Below are 20,124 nucleotides of genomic sequence, written 5' to 3'. Positions count from 1 at the left end.
GGATCAATGCCAAGAGATCAATGTTATTATGGTCTAGTCTGGGTGTTCTTGAATGATGGGCCCAGTATTTGGGGGCCAAAGTTGTTCAGAGAAAATGAGTAGAGTCAGAGGCTAAAGTGGAGAAGGGAGCCCCCATAATTTTTTTAAAAAATATATTTGTATTGAGTTTTTACAGAGAGGGATAGAGCGTTAGAAACATCGATGAGAGAGAAACATCAATCAGCTGCCTCTTGCACGCCCCCTACTGGGGATGTGCCCGCAACCAAGGTACATGCCCCTGACCGGAATCGAACCCAGGACCCTTCAGTCCACAGGCCGATGCTCTATCCACTGAGCCAAACCGGTTTCGGCAAGGAGCCCCCATAATGAGTGCTGAGGTCTGAGCCCTGGGCTGGGCGCTGTGAAACTTCACAGTAGCCCTGTGAAAGCAGTGTCATTATTCTTATTTTATACATTTAAAATTGAGCCCCAGAGATTTGGAAAGTTATGCAAAGTTATACAATTTGTAAAGGGTGGAGCTGAAATTAGACCAGGCTAATGTTCTAATGAACTAGCCATCTCCCACCAACAACCGAGAAACTGTCCCTGGCCTTCTTGTGGTTTAGCCAAAGTTTGGCCTTATAAAAGCCAAATCCCAGCACACCAGCTTTACTTTGCATTGTAAATACATCCTGACCTGCTTACTTTTCATATCAGGGCATAACTGTAGATTTAACTTCCCATTGGTTTCCAATCAGAAGCTAACATCAATCTCCCTACCTGGTGCTGAAATACAGCCTTGGGTTGTGTTTAGTTGTTTGGTGGTGGTGGTGAGTGGGTGGGAGAGGGGGGCGGGAAGGGGGTAATGTACTTCTGTTTTGTTTTATTCTCTTGTTGCTGCTGGTTTTTATGGGAAGTTTGTTTTGTCCGTTTGTCTTCCAAAGTGACAGACTCTAAAGTCCATTTTGATATGATTTCAGAGAAGGGAACTTATTCGTAGGAATAAAATATACTTAAAGTACTCAATTCTATAATGTGGTCACCTTAACTACCAGTTCCTATGACCTACACAGCAACATGTCCCTGGGTAGAAGTCACTCCAAGAGACAGCTAGAAAGCCAGTGACAGACAGATTCCACCTGTCCATCCTTCTCTCCCTTTCTTCCTTCCAGCAAGACATGCATTGAATATCTAAATGTTACAACTATGAACATTTATTCTCCCTTGAAGTAGACATAGACCAGTTGGCCGGCAAGAATCTAAGGAGATTATGTGGACACATTATGTACCCATTATGTGTCCATATAATGTCCTAGTTAAAGTGGACTTTAGGAGAGAGGCCTTCATTAAGACTTTATAATCAAAAATTATAATTATTTCCCAAGTCTCCTCCCACTTCCTTCCACCTTCCAACACAATACTGTCTCTACTCATGTTCCTATGATAAAAGGCAACTTGGAGAAGAGGGTCAAGGGAATCCTGGCAAGGAGAGAGCTTGCTACCACACCCCTCACCATTTGTCCTACGAGGTTTTGAATCATGTCTTACCTAAACGCCTTGCCTTACCTTTGGTAGTCCCAATAAGTCCCACAGTTCCCCAAAACCAAGCTTTACAAATCTTCAAGTAAGATACCAGATGGAGGGACATATGCATTCTTCATCTTTCCAACCTTGTTCATAGTGGGGTGGGGGGGCTGTAACTGACCTTAAACATGCCCATCTCCAGACCCTAACAGAGAGTTTAAACACAGCTGGGAAAATGAAAGAAACAAATAAAGGCCATTATGCAGACAGCTGGTCATTCAAAGCCATTCTGCTTTAGCTGTCAGCAAGTTGCCAAACTCCTCAGGTCCCCTTATAATTAATACCAGTCTCTGTACAATTATCCCCAGGACCTTGTGCCAGGAACTTAGTCAATCTTCACAGTAGGAAATAGGGAGATGAATCACAAGGGGTCGTGGCCTTCACAGAGCACAGGACCAGGTTGGAGGAAAAGGCATGGGCCAAAGGCTGAATTCTCAGGGAAGAGCAGGCTCTGGGTCATAGACAGAAGCAGACAATAGACTGTGAGCTTATGGAATAGGGTGCAGTCACTTCCAGCTGAATTACGCTGCAGAAGATAAGGTTTTGACCATGGAGGTTGACTAAAAAGATATTCTGGATGGATAGAAAGATAAGACCATGATAGGAAGGGTGAGCCTTACCTGAGAGAGAGAGGATTTCTGCAGTTAACACTTACTAAGCCCCTACTCAATGCCAACCACTGTGCCAGGTTAGAAGGGCTCAGTGTCTTTGAATACAGATACACATGTATAAGTTCATCTGGAGCCAAGATGAAGGCGTGTGATCACAGCCAACCGTGTCAGGGATCATGATTGAGAGTACTAATTTAGATCATCTTCTCTCTCTTTTTAAGGCCTGGCGGTTTTTGCAATTATTTCATCACTTGAAAATTACTTCTCCCCAACCATCCTCCGAGTCATCCGTCTGGCCCGAATCGGCCGCATCCTCAGGCTAATCCGAGCAGCCAAGGGGATCCGCACGCTGCTCTTTGCCCTCATGATGTCCCTGCCTGCCCTCTTCAACATCGGGCTGCTGCTCTTCCTCGTCATGTTCATCTACTCCATCTTCGGCATGGCCACCTTCCCCCATGTCAAGTGGGAGGCTGGCATCGACGACATGTTCAACTTCCAGACCTTCGCCAACAGCATGCTGTGCCTCTTCCAGATCACCACGTCGGCTGGCTGGGATGGTCTCCTCAACCCCATCCTCAACACGGGGCCCCCCTTCTGCAACCCCAATCTGCCCAACAGCAATAGCACTAGAGGGGACTGTGGGAACCCAGCCGTGGGCATCATCTTCTTCACCACCTACATCATCATCTCCTTCCTCATCGTGGTCAACATGTACATCGCAGTGATTCTGGAGAACTTCAATGTGGCCACGGAGGAGAGCACCGAGCCCCTGAGCGAGGACGACTTTGACATGTTCTATGAGACCTGGGAAAAGTTTGACCCGGAGGCCACCCAGTTCATAACATTTTCTGCCCTCTCAGACTTTGCAGACACCCTCTCTGGCCCCTTGCAAATCCCAAAACCCAATCGGAACGTATTAATCCGAATGGACCTTCCCTTGGTCCCTGGAGATAAGATCCATTGCTTGGACATCCTTTTTGCCTTCACCAAGAATGTTCTGGGAGAGTCTGGGGAGCTGGATTCTCTGAAGGCAAATATGGAAGACAAGTTTATGGCCACAAATCTTTCAAAAGCATCTTATGAACCAATAGCCACCACCCTCCGGTGGAAGCAAGAAGACATTTCAGCCACCATCATTCAAAAGGCCTATCGGAGCTATGTGTTCCACCGCTCCAAGACAATCTTCAATCCCCCCGGTGTGGCCAGGGCTGAGGAGGAGGCTGTGTCACTTCCCGATGAAGACTTCGTTGCATTCGCCGAAAATGAGAATAGTGTGCTTCCAGATAAATCTGAAACTGCATCTGCCATATCTTTCCCACCCTCCTATGACAGTGTCACTAGAGGCCTTAGTAATCAAGTCAACATGAGCACATCTAGCTCAATACAAAATGTAGGTGAAGCTACCAGTAAGGAAGCCACTCCCCCTGCACCCTAGTGTGAGGACACTCCAGCATGGGCACATCCTGTTCTGATGTGCCCTTCTGCTCTGTGATAACTCTTTCCCACTACAGGTGGGCACCCACCTACCACCTCACCATGCATGCCACTGGTCACAATGTCAGAACTGGGCAAGGGAATGCAGTTGGTACCCATCTTTGGAGAAGCCCCCACTAAGAGTCAGAAGCCAGGAGCATCTCCACTGTGACTTCCCTTACGAATTTCAGTATCAGATGATGGGTTCCCTCACTGTCCAGAAACTGTCCCTGATTCTTCTATTTTTATTGTGATCAGAGCTTCCATTTATCAAGACAAACTTCTCAGGACCAGAACTTCCAGAGATCTATGGCAAGGATGTTGCTGAAGGTCCAAGGTAGTGAGTGCTCTGTGAAACACCATGTAGAGACTGACAATGTTATTTAGGATTTTGCATGACTGCATGTTGAGAGCTGCAGACAACTGCCCCAGCCCAAGGTAACACCTGTGGTCTATGTCATGAAAGGCCTTTGAGATAGCCATTAAAATTAATATTTTTAAAGGTAGGTCAAGACTAATGTTGTATCTTAAAGCATCATTTTTTAAAAAAATATGTGATATTGATGTGTCATAAATCACTTCTCCTTCACTTCCAGGGTTCCTGATAGTCTGCAGTTTAAGCTTGAGGCTCAGGTGGGAGGGGGGAGAAGGAGCACTGGCCTGGGAACTTGTCCTAATCCTGACTCCTCCATTGATTGATTGCCTGGCTGACCTGGCCAACCTCTTTCACCTCTGAACTTCAACTTCCCCACTTGTAAAATTGGTGGGAGGGGGCACAGACTGGACACTCTCTATAGCCCTTGCATTTTATGTTGTAGAATGCAGTGGTGTCCTGTCAATTTAGATGAGTTAAACGCTCTCTCTTCTGAAGCCGCAATGGCCAGACCTCTCTGCTATATAGCTAAAGAGGCAGCTTTTGGATATATTCCAGAGCCTGTTCCACATCTCACAGTCAGACTTTAAGGAGGAAGGTTTTCACATTCCCCTTGGGCCAGGACTTCATAATTACTATAATCAAAAGATAAGAGATGTTTTGAGAAAGAAGATCTGGGAGATAAAAGGTACGGCCAATATTTTCTTTAATTCATCCTACAAATGTTACTAAGTACCTATTATATGACAGGCACTGCTCTAAGCACAATAGATAATGGTAGTTAAGTCCCAAAAGATTAATTGGAATGGAGTAAGGGTCATCAGAGAGTATATTCAGTCCACAGGCATGTGGCAGGTCTTAAGATGAAAGATAGCAAGGAGTTCATATGACAACATAGAACATAAAGGGTCATTTTTTATTTTAATCAATCTTTATTGTTCAGATTATTACAGTTGTTTCTTTCCCCCCCCCACCCCCCATAGCTCCCCTCCACCCGGTTCCTACCCCACCCTCTGCCCTTACCCACACCCCACTGTCTTCATCCATAGGTGTACTATTTTTGTCCAGTCTCTTCCCACACCCCCCACGCCCCTCTCCCCCTGAGAATTATCAGTCCACTCCCTTTCTATGCCCCTGGTTCTATTATATTCACCAGTTTATTCTGTTCATCAGATTTTTTATTCACTTGATTTTTAGATTCACTTGTTGATAGATATGTATTTGTTGTTCATAATTTTTATCTTTACCTTTTCTTCTTCTTCCTCTTCTTAAAGAATACCTTTCAGCATTTCATATAATACTGGTTTGGTGTTGATGAACTCCTATAGCTTTTTCTTATCTGGGAAGCTCTTTATCTGACCTTCCATTCTGAATGATAGCTTTGCTGGGTAGAGTAATCTTTATTGCAGGTTCTTGCATCACTTTGAATATTTCTTGCCACTCCCATCTGGCCTGCATAGTTTCTGTTGAAAAATCAGCTGACAATCGTATGGGTGCTCCCTTGTAGGTAACTAACTGCTTTTCTCTTGCTGCTTTTAATATTCTCTCTTTATCTTTTGCTCTTGGCATTTTAATTATGATGTGTCTTGGTGTGGTCCTCTTTGGATTCTTTTTGTTTGGGGTTCTGTGCACTTCCTGTACTTGTAAGTCTATTTCTTTCACCAGGTGAGGGAAGTTTTCAGTCATTATTTCTTCAAATAGGTTTTCAGTATCTTGCTCTCTCTCTTCTTCTGGCACCCCCATAATTCTGATGTTGGTACACTTGAAGTTGTCCCAGAGGCTCCTTACACTATCTTCATATTTTTGGATTCTTTTTTCTTTTTGCTTTTCCAGTTGAGTCTTTTTTGCTTCTTCGTATTTCAAATCTTTGATTTGATTCTTGTGATCCTCTAGTCTGCTGTTGGATATCTGTATATTATTCTTTATTTCAGTCAGTTTATGCTAATTTCTAGTTGGTCCTTTTTCATATCCTCGAGGGTCTCACTAAATTTATTGGCAATTTCTAGAAGATTCTTGAAAAACCTTATAAGTGTGGTTTTGAATTCTATATCCCGTAGTTTGCTTTCCTCCATTTCTGTCATTTGTGGCCTGTTTCTTTGTCTCCACATTTTGGCTGCTTCCCTGTGTTGATAGAGTGGCTTTGTGTGCTAGGTGTCCTATAGGGCCCAGTGGCTCAGCCTCCCAAATTACCTGAGGTGGACACTCTTGGTGCACCCCTTTGTGGGCTGTGTGCACAGTCTTGTTGTAGTTAAGCCTTGATTATTGTTGGTATCACTGGGAGGAATTGACCTCCAGGCCAATTGGCTGTGAGGATCAGCTGTGTCTATGATGGGAGAACTTCTGTGCTGGAGACACCCTTATGGGGCAAGACTTGCTTCAGTGGGGCTTTGGTGCTCACTGAGTCTGCCCTTTAAGTGTGTACCTTATGGATCTAAGGAGTTGTAATCTGGATGGTCCCACTCTGACCACTGGGTACACTGGCTCTTGGATCTCCAAGGAGGTGCAAATCTAGCCTCTGCCTGAGGCCACCCAGCAGAGCTACAGAGAGATCTTCAGATTCCTCTTCTTTGTTTGGGGTTTGGAGGTGCCCAGATGAGGCCCAGCTGTGAAGCAATGCAAGCTGCTGTAGGGCCTTGGGCCTTCTTTTGGATGTTCTGGGGCTCTCTGACCCAGCTGCAGTTTGTTAGGTAATTTAGATTGCAAAGGGCCAGGCCATTCATATGCAAAAGCCTCTGCACACAGCTTGGGTGGGGTGGGGTCTCAGGGAATCAACAGGGCGGAGCAAACAGCTATGGCTGATCCTCAGCCCTGCCCTAAGAGGCCCCCGGGTCTCAGTATCCCTCGGTAATCGCTGCAAGCACTTCTGAGAAAAAGCTGCCCTCAAGTTCCGCCCAATGCCAGACAGTCCAGTTTCTCCCCGTATGAGTCTGGATCCCCAGAGTCTGTCCTGGAACTAGAGTTCAGAACAGTCGGGAGCTTGTGTCTCCCTCCCGATTGAGAGAGACAACTGCATACTCAGTTGCCAGTCCTTTCCTCCGTGTGCACCTCCATACCTCCGCACTTAACTTCCGCACATCCTCTGAGTCTCAGTGTGCTTTTCTCTTTCCTTCTAGTTGTAGAATTTCCACTCAGCCAGCCTTCCTGTGGTTCTGGATGATGTCCGTTTTGCCTTTTAGTTGTAGTTTTGAAGTAGTTGTGCGAGGCAGCAATTTCAGGTGTTTATCTATGGCGCTATCTTGGTTTCCGAACATAAAGGGTTTTAATGACAGCCATGATCTTTTATTAGTTCTTGGGACATTCCCTGCAACAATGACAAGGATCAAATCAATTTGTTGATATACAGTGTATTATATTTTATCACTTTGTAAGATTTTCCATTTATACAATTACAAAACTAGAGGCTAGTCCACCTAACATGGTCCACCTTACATCTGCTGGTCCACCTAACATGGTCCACCTTACAGCTGAAAAACTCTGAGCGTCTAAAAATTACCAAGTGTTGGCAAAGATGTAAAGCAGCAGGAACTCTGGTACAATGCTGGACTGAGTAAACTGGCACAACAGTTTTGGAAAACAGTTTAACCTTTCTAGAATTGTTGAAGACACATACACCCATGACTCAGGTTTTCTACTTTTGGGTATGAAACCTAGAGAAATCCATGCATGCATACTCTAGGAGACATGTACAAAGTTTCTTACCAACATTGTTCATAGTGAACCCAAATTAGAACCTAATATCCATCAGCAGTAGGATAGATTAACTTGTGGTACATTTTTTTAATGTAATTTGATGTGGCCTATGGAAGTCTATACATCAATCTTAGAAACGTAACATTGAGTGAAAGAATCCAGACATGAGACTTTACATACTATATGATTTTATGAGGTTCAAAGATAGATAAAATTAAATACATTGTTTAGGGCCCTGGCTGGCATGGCTCACTGGTTAGAGCATTGGCCCACACACTAAAGGGTCGTGGGTTTGATCCTGGGTCAGGACACATAGAAGAATCAACCAATGAATGCGTGGATAGGTGGAACTACAGATAGATGTTTCTCTCTCTCTCAATCAGTCAATAAAATGTTTTGTAAAATTTAAAAAGGAAAAAACAAACAAACAAACAAAAAAAGCTCCCTAGGACTCAAATATCTGCAATGCACTGTGTCTCCAGAAAATTACTCAGACGTTCTCTGAAGTGGAAATCCGTTTGAAGCGTGCTCTCCTGAGAAGCCCCAGATGAATCATCAGCCAAGTGAGTTCAGAGGGAGGGAGGCAGGATTTGCCCGTGGGCATCCAATCTGCAGCAAGAAAGTTTATGTCAACTGTTGACCCTTTAAAACACCGGTTCTAATAAAAACCAACAACAACAACAAAACTGGGTCGATACGACTGGTTGCACAAAGATAACAAATTCTAAAGGAGCATTCATGAAGAGGGTTCTTTTTTTGTTTTGTTTTTCCCCCCTGACCAGAATGGAGTTAACTGATTATTAAAAATGTGGCTGCTCCTGCTTCCAGATTTAATTGTGTTATAAAGCAATATAAAGGCACATGTGCGCGTGCCTGCTGGAGAATGATGCTTCTTGGAGTTAGCACAGGGAGCCCAGAACCGCCTGGAAGCCGAAAATGTCAGTAAATGATCCACACGGAGACACTCAATTCAGAGCCTAAACAATATGCTGCTCCGGACCAAGCTCTGGGTGAGAGGGTAGAAGGTTCCGTTTGATTCCAGGCCTTCTGTCAACTCACCTACCACAGCTCCTCTGAACAACTTTCCTTGACTATACAATGAGAATGAAGATCCCAGCCCTGCTGAACTCGTCAGGAGGTTGGATGGAGCTAAACATGCTCTCTCTGCCCTCTTAAAGGAGGAAGGTAAAAGGAGAGACAACCGAGAACCCCTCCTGCCACACGGTGTCCCAGGGCGGTCTTCACAGAGGGCAATGCTGCTGCCCCGCCCCCCTGGAGCACAGAGGTGTCCGGTGATGCACACGGTGCTTCCCGTGCAAAGGAGCCTCTAACCACAAAGGAGCCGCCCTGGACGTGGCGGCACTTTGGTGGTCAGGACAGAAGGCCGCTCCTCAAAAACCCAGTAGGGGCGGCCATGCTTGGGTCCTACGCTTTTGACCCTGTGGCAGACACTGCTGGTGTCTCTTCTGACTTGGAATACAAGGATGCAGCTTTTCTCTCTTACGGTTTTCTCCAAAGCCACTGGGCTCTTCTCCACACAGCCCAGAAGAGCATGGGGGAGGAGAGATGTTGACACCCTTGAGGCACAAGAGTTGGGAGAGGAATGACTACCCCAGCCTCCCATGCCTGGGTGGAACAATTCTGAGTTAAGGTCTCAGAGCATCCCTACAAAGTCTGAGCCCTAGGTGTGGGGCCCGTTTTTCCCAAACCTGAGAGTAAGTGCCCCTTAACTTTTGTACCTAGGACAGTGATGGCGAACCTATGACACGCGTGTCAGCACTGACACGCGTAGCCATTTCTGATGACACGCGGCCGCATGCCGAGGATGAAACATTTGCTGCTCCTGAGGATGAAACATTTGCGACTAGAGTCTTGGAGTTAGTTTTTTCCTCGAAGTGACACACTACCCGAGTTATGCTCAGTTTTTTGGCGAAGTTTGACACACCAAGCTCAAAAGGTTGCCCATCACTGACCTAGGAGACTCTCTCAGCTCCCCCTACGCCCAGTTGCCCAGAGCACTAACCAGCTTTTTTGAGGGGTGGGGGGTAGTTTCTTCCTTCCTTAGCTAACTCACCCTTCTTCTTCCTTCACTTTCGCCTCCTGGTATCACATTCCAAATAAACTACCTGCCCCCAAAGCCTCGCCTCAGCTTCTGATTTAGAACACAAATTAAGATCAACTCCCAGATACCTTTCTGCTCAGAATGAAGAAGCTGTTTTCTTATGCTGTCCACATGCCCATCATCCCAGTCGGAGGCTTGCTATATATGGCTCCCGCATAAAGGTCTGCAAGAAGGGAATCATTTCCCCTGATGTGAGGTGTGCAAAGGGTCCCACCCAGAAGTGGTTGTCATCTCCCGCTCCTAGCTCCCTTCCCATCGCCCACCTGCTGCTGACTGATGAGGCAGGCGAGGCTCATCAAATTATTGAAGAAGGTTTTATTTTGTTGGCAATTGCCTTGGGACCCAGTGGATCCTTGCCTCCCCCTCAAAACTATTCTGTGATGAGTAGAAGGTGAATTACAGGCTTCTCACTGTATCTTGTAAACTGACAGGATTCCTGACAAGTCTACCACCACCTGTGGCCTCCTTTTTCATCAGTGTACTGGATTGGGCTACTTTGGAATTTCCCAGTTTGCAACAAGGTGCTCCAAACTGAGACTTTGAAGTTGTCATGGTTCCTTTTTCTGGCACACAGGATTATGCTAAGTGGCCACCAGTTACCAAGTAGCTTGGCTTGTGCCACTCGGAGCAGTGGAGGACTATGAGAGAAACCCGCTGGCCTCCCCCTTGTTGTCACCCCATAAACGAAGTCAATGAGCATCCAAGGCTCTCTCCTGCTCACCAATAAACAAGGGGTCAAACCACCGGTTTCATTCCAGTGGCATCATACGTGTGGACCGTGACTTCCACCTGACCCACCCGCTATCTAGTCTTTGGACAGAGCCTGCACCGTATTTTACCAAGTTCTAAATCTCTCTAGACAGGGGACTCCTTGAGGATGATGGAGAGCGCTTCTGGATGTCCTTATCCTGCCAGTTGAAACACTTCCTATCACAACCAGTTCTCCAAATCCCTCTGTAGATCTGCCCATAGGGAATCTACAGACCAGCACAAACCTCCACAATGCCCTGCCATGGTGGGGAGAGGACGGCTGTGTCCATCCTGGTCTTCTAAGAGCGGATGTCAAGTCATACGTAGACGTGCAAGAAATACGCTGGTGGAAACATTTATGAGGGATACAAGGGAGGGAGCAGGAGTCGGCAGGAAGAGCCTCAGGCTGCAATGCAGCTGTGAGAAAGTCTCAGAATAAAAACTGCCCAGTGGAGGACGCTTTGTTGGCCAAGAATGGCTCAGCTCTAGTCCCCGCGCGTTCCACCCCCCACCCCGCCCCATCATCTCTAGTCACTGGTGGGAGCAGCACAGGATGACCATGAACATAACCATAGATCCCCAAGGTGCCACGGCTGGAGCTCACCAGAGCAGATACTCAGCAGGATATTGTCTGAGAATCCTTATCCCAAAAAGTTGTTTTCTGGTTGAATTTAGCAACACCTCCCCTCTGAGTGCCCACAGTCATCACGGACTGCCCTCAATACCGTGGAGCCGGGCTTCTGAAGCAGACGCCCCATTCAAGAAGATCCCACACAATAATTTAGCCCTTTGCCAAATCAGTCCTTGAGGAGAAGGCATACCTCCTCCCTTCTAACAGGGATTGTGCTTTCCTCTCTGGTACTGTCTTCCAGACACAGACAGGAGTGAGGCAAATGAGCTGGGCACAAAATTCAGGGAAGAATTCATTCTCCAGTACTGATCTTACACTTGCCTAAACCTGAGAGTGAGTGCCTTCCTTCAGTTTTGCACCCTGGCATATTTCTTGACTCATCTTAGCTCTGGCCTTGAGAACTACCGTTTTTAATCCACCCACTGAACTCTGGGGTATCATCAGCACTAACAGTATGAGGTTATTCTCCACTATTCATTAGTGCCATGGCCTCTGGCTCTCTGTCCCCACCCCTATTCCTGTCTTCAGTCACAGCGTGATTCATCCAGGACACAGGTTTCTCCAACCCAATGATCATACCCTCTACCCTACATTCCCTACCCTCTCAGGTGGTCATATCCTGAACCCTGTCAATACTGTTAACAACATCAATCTCATAATTTTGCCAACTATCCAGTACACTTAACATATGACCTCCACCTAAATAATTCTCCAAATGCTGTAGGTCCCCCATCCTTTGACTTTCCATCACTCCCATCCTCCCCTCACCCACGCTGATGTCATGGTCTATCTTTATAGTCACATGCTTTCAAATACTTTCAGATCTTTTGCCACCTGCTCCCTGCATCCCACCTGTCTGGTAAAACCTTGAACTATCCCAGTGAAACCCAAATTTCTACGTTCTCTGCTCCTGCTCCAGACAGGCACTGCTCTCATTCCAATTCCAAGGCCACAAACTCTATTCTTTATTATTAAATTTATTGGGGTGACATTGGTTTATAATCATGACCACAAAAGTTAGATGAGCTCTAAATGCTGTCCAACGATACAATTGCGCTCCTCTAGAAAGTTCATTTTCCTACCCACCAAAATGATATTTTTGTGCCTCTTTCTCTCTTCTCAAATTTCCAAGCCTCCCAACCCTGCCTTCTCCCCTTCCTGTATTCTCAATCTCTGTTCCCAGCCCTTACTTTCTTTTCTATTCAATGATGCAACCTCATTTTTGTCATTCACTGTCCCTCCAATTTTATTCAGGATAGAACTTGTAACACTTCTGAATGAAATCGTGGATTGTCCGAACTCGTATGTAGTAAGAAGCCCATTGGTCACGTTAAGACTCAAGACACAGTTGACTTGATCATGAGAACATCACTCCGATGTAGTAGCAGCCAAAGCTTCCAACCCCATTCAGAGGTCTGAGTACTCCGCTCCCTCAAGCTGAGCTGCCAGTGGGCTGCCAGCTCCTGGGAAGGGGGCATCGATCGCTGTCTCACTCACGTGCCTTCTGCCTCTCTCCTAGATGCCTGACTCTTATGCAGGGTTTGGGGGTTGAAGAGAAAAGGGAACTGGAAAATTCTCCTGCTCTCTGAGCCTGGCCAGCATTTAAAGCTATTATGAGTTCATCCGAAAGCTCTCACTCCTGGAGATCTCTCACCACAGTTCCTTTATTTGGAGTCATATGCTCTCCTCCAGCTCAGCTGCCCACTCACTTCCTTCCACAGCCCTGAGAACCTGAGGTGGTCCACCTCCAGTTCCTGTCTGCTGAGGGGCCCTGATAGATGCTTCTCCCTCCCCCACCGCCCACCCCCATATCTCTGTGTCACAGAACCTACACCTGATGCATGACACTCACAGATCTTTTACCTTGACAAATTCTGGGAGGCCATGTGTATCAGTTCCTCTGCCCATCTTTAGCTGTTTAATGTCCCAGGCAAGAGTCAAAGACCAGCCACGACATCCCTCATCCACAGAGTCCTAAAGTTAGCCTCTTCAAATCCTCCTCAGAGGGTTCAGATAAAAGACAGGCACCCACCCACCCACAGCACTTCCCCAGAGGAGGTGGGGACGGGTCTCTCTCAGAACACTCTAGCACCGCCCATCAAATAGTGAATCTCAAAAATCCTTCCACCTTCTTTCTGATAGCCTTCCTCTGTCCTCCCTCAGTGCGCGTGGAGTTTAAGAGTCACATAACTATTCCTTCAAAAATTTGCTTCTTGGTCTAGCACCTCACTATAGCATGTCAGATCTATTGTACTTTGGTGTCTCAATCAACACTTACAGTTTAACATCCTGTTACACTCCACTGAAAGAATAAAGTTATCAGACATTCTCCCACCAGCAAAGAAATGGATCTATTTGCTTCCATGAACGTGTTCTGTGTGTTTCCTCCTCTTAAAACGGAAAAGGAGTTTCTGCTCCAATCCAAAGTCAGTCTACGCCCCAGATCACATCATCCTCATCCCTTCTCCTTCATCATCAGCATCATCATTCCCATCAGCCTTCAAACAGGTTCTATAGTCCCCATCTTAAACACACACACTCCCTTCTCCCTCCTCCCCACGTCTCCCATCCCATCTCCCTGCGCATCTTCACAGCAAAACTTGGCTCAAGATTCATCTAGACTCACTCTCTCCATTCACTTACTCTTCTTTGTTTGGTTGGTTGGTTGGTTGATTTGGATGGAATTTCTTTACTTCCAATTTGTATTCTAACTTTAAAATATATCAGAAACTAGAGGCCCGGTGCACGAAATTCCTACACTCGGGGAGGTGGGGGGTCTATCAGCCCAGCCTGAGCCCTTGGGGAATGTCCGACTGATGGCTTAGGCCCACTCCCCACATCAGTCAGACATCCTTAGCGCTGCCGCAGAGGTGGGAGAGGCTTCTACCACCGCCGCTGCACTGGCCAGCCGTGAGCCCAGCTCAGGGCTTCTGGCTGAGAGGCACTCGCCCTGTGGGAGTGCACTGACCACCAGGGGGCAGCTCCTGCGTTGAGTGTCTGCCCTCTGGTGGTCAGTGCGCGTCATAGTGACCGGTCGTTCCGCCGTTTGGTCGACAGAGCAGCTCTGCACTCCCACATGCACATTTGGGAGGCCAGCTCCCCAGACCCCTCCTCCTGGGACCCCGGCAATAGCCACTGTCACTTTCAGGCCCTGGGCAGCTCACTCCTTGCCTGGGCCTGTCTCCCACACAGGAGCAGTGAGGGGCCGGAGTGGGAGCCGCTCTACCCCGCAGCCCAGCCGCTCTGAGGCAGGAGAGTGGGAGGCAGCTCTTCTGTTCCCCTGTCACTGTTCACTTGAGAAGCCTACACTCCAGCCCCTGCCTCTTATCTCTTAGAAGCTGATACACTTGCAGACTAAAGGCAGCTTTTGTCAGTCGCTGCCAGTTCTGAGCATTTCCTGGCCCGAAGCATTGACTCCCAGCGAAGAAACCAATTTCCCTACAGAGTCTTCTAAATTCTCCTGTCAGGGCTGGCACCTTGGCGCATCCCCTCCTCTCGGGAGCGTGCAGGTGATGTGGGGCGGGCGGACTGCACACCGGGGCCCCACAGGACCTGTGTCCATGTTTGGACGCAGAGAGGAGGGAGGCAGCTCTGGGCAGAGGCCCTCCTCGGGGGGCCTGCGGAGCTGTGGGCTTCCTTCGTTCCTGCACATTCTCTGAATGTCACGCAAGGCTTTTCTCCTAGAGATGGGGAAACTGAGGCCCGGAGGAGTCTGCTCACACTAGGGTTTGAGTCTATTGGAGCTGCTGAGCCCACATTCAGTCCCCCTTCTGTACCCCTGAGGATTTCATTTTTAGGAAGCTCTGGGTGCCAGCATGGGGCAGGCAGGGGCTGGGGAGGCTCAGAGGTTTCGTGTGTGTGAGCCTGGGGTTCAGTCCCTGCCCCCTCCCCTTTTCTCTCCCACAGCAGCTTGAGGGAGGAGATGTCTCACCAGAAAAACAAAACAGAGCAGAACCAACGAATACACAGTATCTCGCCTCAAGGTCCACGACCCCTGTTTCTGGGCAACCAGAGCCTCTCACTGAAGCTCCCGCACAGAGCAGCGCAGAGGCGGTGCCTGGGCCGGGGACTGCACCAGCTCTCAGGGGCTCAGGACAGCGCCCGGCCACTGGCTCTTTGAGAACCACTTGTTTCTCTCCCACCCGCACACCCGCACACCCGCACACCCCCACACCTCCACACCCCCACACCCGCACACCCCCACGCCCCCACACCCCCACACCCGCACACCCCAACACCCCCACACCCGCACACCCCCACACCCGCACACCCGCACACCCCCACACCCCCACACCCGCACACCCCCACACCCTCACACCCGCACACCCCCACACCCGCACACACCCGCACACCCGCACACCCCCACACCCGCACACCCCCACACCCGCACATCTCTGCAGGAAGTGCCACTTGTGCTCAAAAAGGTAAAGATGCCTTCCTTTTTGTTTTCAAATGTTTCATTTATTTATATTTTAATTTATATTCAGGGAAATGCATCCTTTTTGCTGTACATTTCTAGGAGTTTTGACAAATGCGGAGTCACGTAACCACCACTGCGGTCCAGAGAACAGTTCCATCACCCCAAAACGTCGCCTCTCTCACGCTGCCCCTTCCTCCTCAGCGGCCCCTCCCTCCACGCCCGTCCCTGATATGTCACCTTTGAGGCTGGCTTCTTTCGCCTAACATAACACATCTGAGATTCCTCCGTCTTGTGTGTATATATATATATATATTTTTTTTAAAAAAAAGCTTCTTAGAGGTATAACAATGCAACTGCGGTGTGTACTCCGTGCCCAAGCACAGAGCCCACCTGGCAGGGTCTCCAGCTCCGAGCACAGCTCCCAGCTCCCCTGCAACCAGCATCCTCCTACCCACCAGTTTCCATCCCATTGCTGCCCAGCCTGCCCAGAGCCCAGCGTTCCCAGCCCTCCCATCGCAAGGACCCACTTGTGAGCCTAGCTCACGTGACCACACTGGTGCTCCGGAGGCCTCAGGGGGCTATTGGCCCTAATCCGGGCAAGAAAAGCTTAGATGCCATCACAGGTATTCATAAGCAGAAGACAAGGACTGGGGGAAACCAGAGAACTGGAGAGTGCAGGGCCCAGCTAAACACATTCGCAGGTTATAAACTATTAGATACACCGTTCCTGCCCCTGCACCACCCCTCCCCGCCCCCGTGCCACCCCTCCACCCAATGAAGACCCATCGCTGGGCTGCACCCAGGTGCCCGACTCCAGTTGGCAGCCTCCGAATCCCTCGCACTGAACCTCTTCCTCAACCCCACCACGGCATGGCTATAAAATAGGACAGGACACGGGGCAACCATGTCGCCATCATCAAGGTGCAGGACTTAGGGTGACCACCTGTCCCCCCTGGAATGTGACCGAGCATGGGAAAACCAGGTTGCCCCGTGTGGAGTTGGGGGACCGCTGTGGAATGTGCTGCGTGCGGCTGAAGGGCTCCGTGGGAGAGATCATGCCCGGGGACCCCACCCCAGCCGCAGCCGTCTGGTGCTCCTTACTCTGCAAAACCCAAACCCAGGGAGTCCCTCCGTGCGCAGAATCCACCTTTGACTCTTCTTACACCCGCCCTATCATATCCAACAAGAATCCACGCTCCCCCCACATACACAACCAAGGGGACAGGGGACACCGCGGTGAGCTGCCCAGAGCCGCTCTTAGGATCCACACACTGCTGTTCCTCCAGCTGCCAGGAGTGTGGCTTCTGATGGCTCAAGTGTGGCCCTGTCCGGGCATTCCCCTCGCCCCAAAGGAGCCACCCGGCCCAAGGTTATGCCCACCCCAGTGATTGGTCGAAGTGGAGGCAGAAAAGCTTGTTCCCTCGCCTCTGGCCTCAATTTGGCACACCTCCAGGGGGCCACCCAGCTCCGGAGCTTCCTGTGGGCGTGGCTGAGACCTTTGTCGCTACTGCATTGAAGATCACCCTGTCCCTCCGCCCAAGCCTGCTTCCCTCCCATCCCATCCACAGGGATGCTGTTCCTGCGTGCACTCCCTGGAAACCTCCCGCATGCAAATCTCCAACTCACAGTCTGTTTCCAGGGAACCCAAACGAGGCAAAGTGTGGATGGGCTTGAGATAGTACTGCTGCCGGGTTCTGTAAAATATTTCTTCCATCGCAAACCCTTCCCCAGCTGTTATTTCATTTGACCCTCTCCACAGCTCAATGAGGGGAATGTATAGTTATTCCATTTTGTATATGAGTTAAGTAAGGTCCGGAAAGATTCCGTGTCTAATCCAAGGCTACATGAGCAATAGTGGTGGATCTGATCTAACCTTCTGACCCTCCACGCCCTGCTCCCCAGCTCCCTGCAATGGCTGAGCTGATGGGAGGGGTGGAGGCAGGAGCAGGCTGCCCGGTACAGTTCTGCTTCACTTGGGGCCGGCTGCACATTCCTGGTCATCAGAGATTTAGGTCGATTTTCTCTCAGTTCTCCAGCAGATGGCAGTCAAGTGTCTTAAGGACCCAGTGGCTCTTCCTCATTTGCAGGCCAGCATCATTTGGGCTCCCTGGGAGCTGGCAGAGGTGAAGCGGGGGTCGGGGGTCGGGGTGTGTTTGGGACTAAAGCTGAGAGCACATGTAGGAGACAGCAGAGCCATCTGGCAATAGCCCCTCAGATAAGAGCAATAGCCTGACTATCACCAAGATATAAAGGGGGAATAATGCCTCCCCTGCCGCCCCCCCATTGGAAGCAGGTCACGCCCTTGCCCTTCACCATGAATACATTTCTCTTTTTCTCTGCCCCTCATAAGCTAGAGGATCTTGACTGCTCAAGCATTCAAAATAAAGCAAAGTCTCTTCTTAGGAGAGCCCTCACCACCCACGAGGGTAACATCGGATTACTTCTCAAAATGATCCGGGGTAGAATCTGAAATGCGGGACTTCCTTCAAAACATAATGAGCTTGCAGACATCTCTTGAAGTTTCAGCCGAAGACAGTAGAATAATTTTGAAAGTCATACACCCTACCAGGACAGAAAAGTATAGAAGAGGAAGCAACAACAGATGTGACGAGAACTTTCTGGACGTTTGAGCAGTAACTGCCTTAGCAGAGCAGGCAAGGCTGGATTCAACGGGCCCGCAGAGGTGCCTCCTCAAAGCCCCAGGGACGTCTCCAGGGCTCAGGCTCTGGGTTCCTGAGAGAGAGGGGAGGGGGGTGCGGCTAAAACATAAGGGCTGGTCAACAGTTGGTCCTACCAGCACCTGGGCTTGCCGATCCCGCCCCCCCCCACACCATCTGGCTGCGAGCGTCTCATTTGTTTACAGGAGAGTGGAAGAGAGGATGGAGTGTGGGCTGGATTCACTGTCCTGGGGCCAACATCTGCTGCACATCTGGCCTCACCCTCATGGATGTGCCGTAGCTCCTCAGCTCCAAGCACCTGTCCTTGGGCAGGTTCACAGCAGGAAGGAGAGGGAAGAGAGTCCATCCGAGAACGATGGAGAACGATGGAGAACGATGCTTTCCCAGCAGCCGCCCTTCCCCAGCAGAGCGTTGCTTATGACTGTGGCCATTATGGAGTCACATGACCAGCACTAAGCACAGGCAGAACTGCAGAGGCAGCTACTTAGCTGGTAGAGCCTCCATAGGAGAGACAGGCAAGGAGCAAGAGGGTGGGAATGAACGTGGAGTGAGGGGAGCTCCTTGAGCAGCGAGCTTCACAGGGGGGTGGTTGGGTGGTACCCAGGATCCGAGCGCTTTCCTCTTGGGCTGGTCATTTTCTCAATGTGGAATGCCCCAAGCCTTTGCCAGAGTTCTGGCACCTCGCAGAGGACGGGAACCAGGGGTCTCCCTGGACCCCCTCACTCTCAGCAAGGCTCCTCACTCCAGCTAGTTGCCCTCTCCCAGAGCCTGGGGGGAGGGGCAGGGGGAACATCTCTAGGTCTAAGGGTCTTCGTGTGAGCTTTTCCACCAGCCCTCCTGTCTTCAGTCCCAACCTGCACTGCCTTCCAAGATGCCTAGTCCCGAGTGTTTATGGGTTCTGAACCCCGAATCAGCTTGCTTCTTCACCTGCCCCTACCTCAGCCATTAACAGCGTGAAAAAAACAAGCGTAAGCCAGTTACAACTGACCCATCCACTCGCCATCTTCAGGCCTCCCTACCACGACCTAGGGGAATGGATAAGTAAATGTCGGTGGGCGCATACACAGAACACCCTGCAGCTGTCAGAAGCAAAGAACTAGCTGCCTGCCCCACCACATGGACAGAGCTCCAAGGCCGAGTGTTGAGGGAGAAAGATAAGAAAAAGAACGAAAGTAAGAACAACACCCCTCTCCATAAATGCAAAGCACCTACACGCAAAAGGCCAATAAACCATGACAGGGTGCTCAGTTCCACCAGTCACCAGGGAGATGCCAATTAAAGCCACAGTGTGAAACCTCGGCACACCTACTCAAGCGGCTAAAATGAACACGAAAAAAATACCAAGTGCTGGAGGATGCAGACGAACCAGAATTCCCATGCGGTCACTGCTGGTGGCGTGTGTGCTGGTAGAACCACTTTGGAAAACTGCTGGGCAGTGCCGACTAAAAGCAAGCACACTCTCTCCCATGACCCAGCAATTCCACTCCCAGGTGTGTACCTGGCAGAAATGCATACGCGCGTTCACCAAAATGCAGGTCGTGGAATGTCCATAGTGGTGCTAGGCCTAGTCACCTCATACTAGAAACTACCAAACACCCCTCAGCAGTAGAATGGATGGGTACACCGTGGTCTATTCGCCCGGCGGAATTCTCCAGAGCAATGCGAACAGAGGAATTAAAACTACAAGCAATATGGATGCATCTCATGAACCTAACGCTGATCCAAAGAAGCCAGATGCGAGAGTCCATACTATGTGGTTCCATTTAAGTAAATACCAAAAAGAGGCAGAACTAACAGGGGGAATTCTATGCGA

At 49.3% G+C, this 20,124-nt stretch overlaps 1 protein-coding gene across 1 annotated transcript in view; it reads left to right on the top strand.

Annotated features, from left to right (window-relative positions):
* SCN10A (sodium voltage-gated channel alpha subunit 10) overlaps positions 1-3,609 on the top strand; it is a 79,092-nt gene extending 75,483 nt beyond the window's left edge. The window contains exon 27 of the mRNA XM_054729544.1: positions 2,396-3,609. Coding sequence (XP_054585519.1) covers positions 2,396-3,609 — 1,214 coding nt within the window. The remainder of the gene's footprint in view (positions 1-2,395) is intronic.
* The last annotated feature ends 16,515 nt before the right edge of the window (positions 3,610-20,124 follow it).

Source organism: Eptesicus fuscus, chromosome 18, assembly GCF_027574615.1.
Source record: "Eptesicus fuscus isolate TK198812 chromosome 18, DD_ASM_mEF_20220401, whole genome shotgun sequence".
Classification (NCBI taxonomy): Eukaryota; Metazoa; Chordata; class Mammalia; order Chiroptera; family Vespertilionidae; genus Eptesicus; species Eptesicus fuscus.
This window is presented reverse-complemented; position numbering and strand designations above follow the sequence as displayed.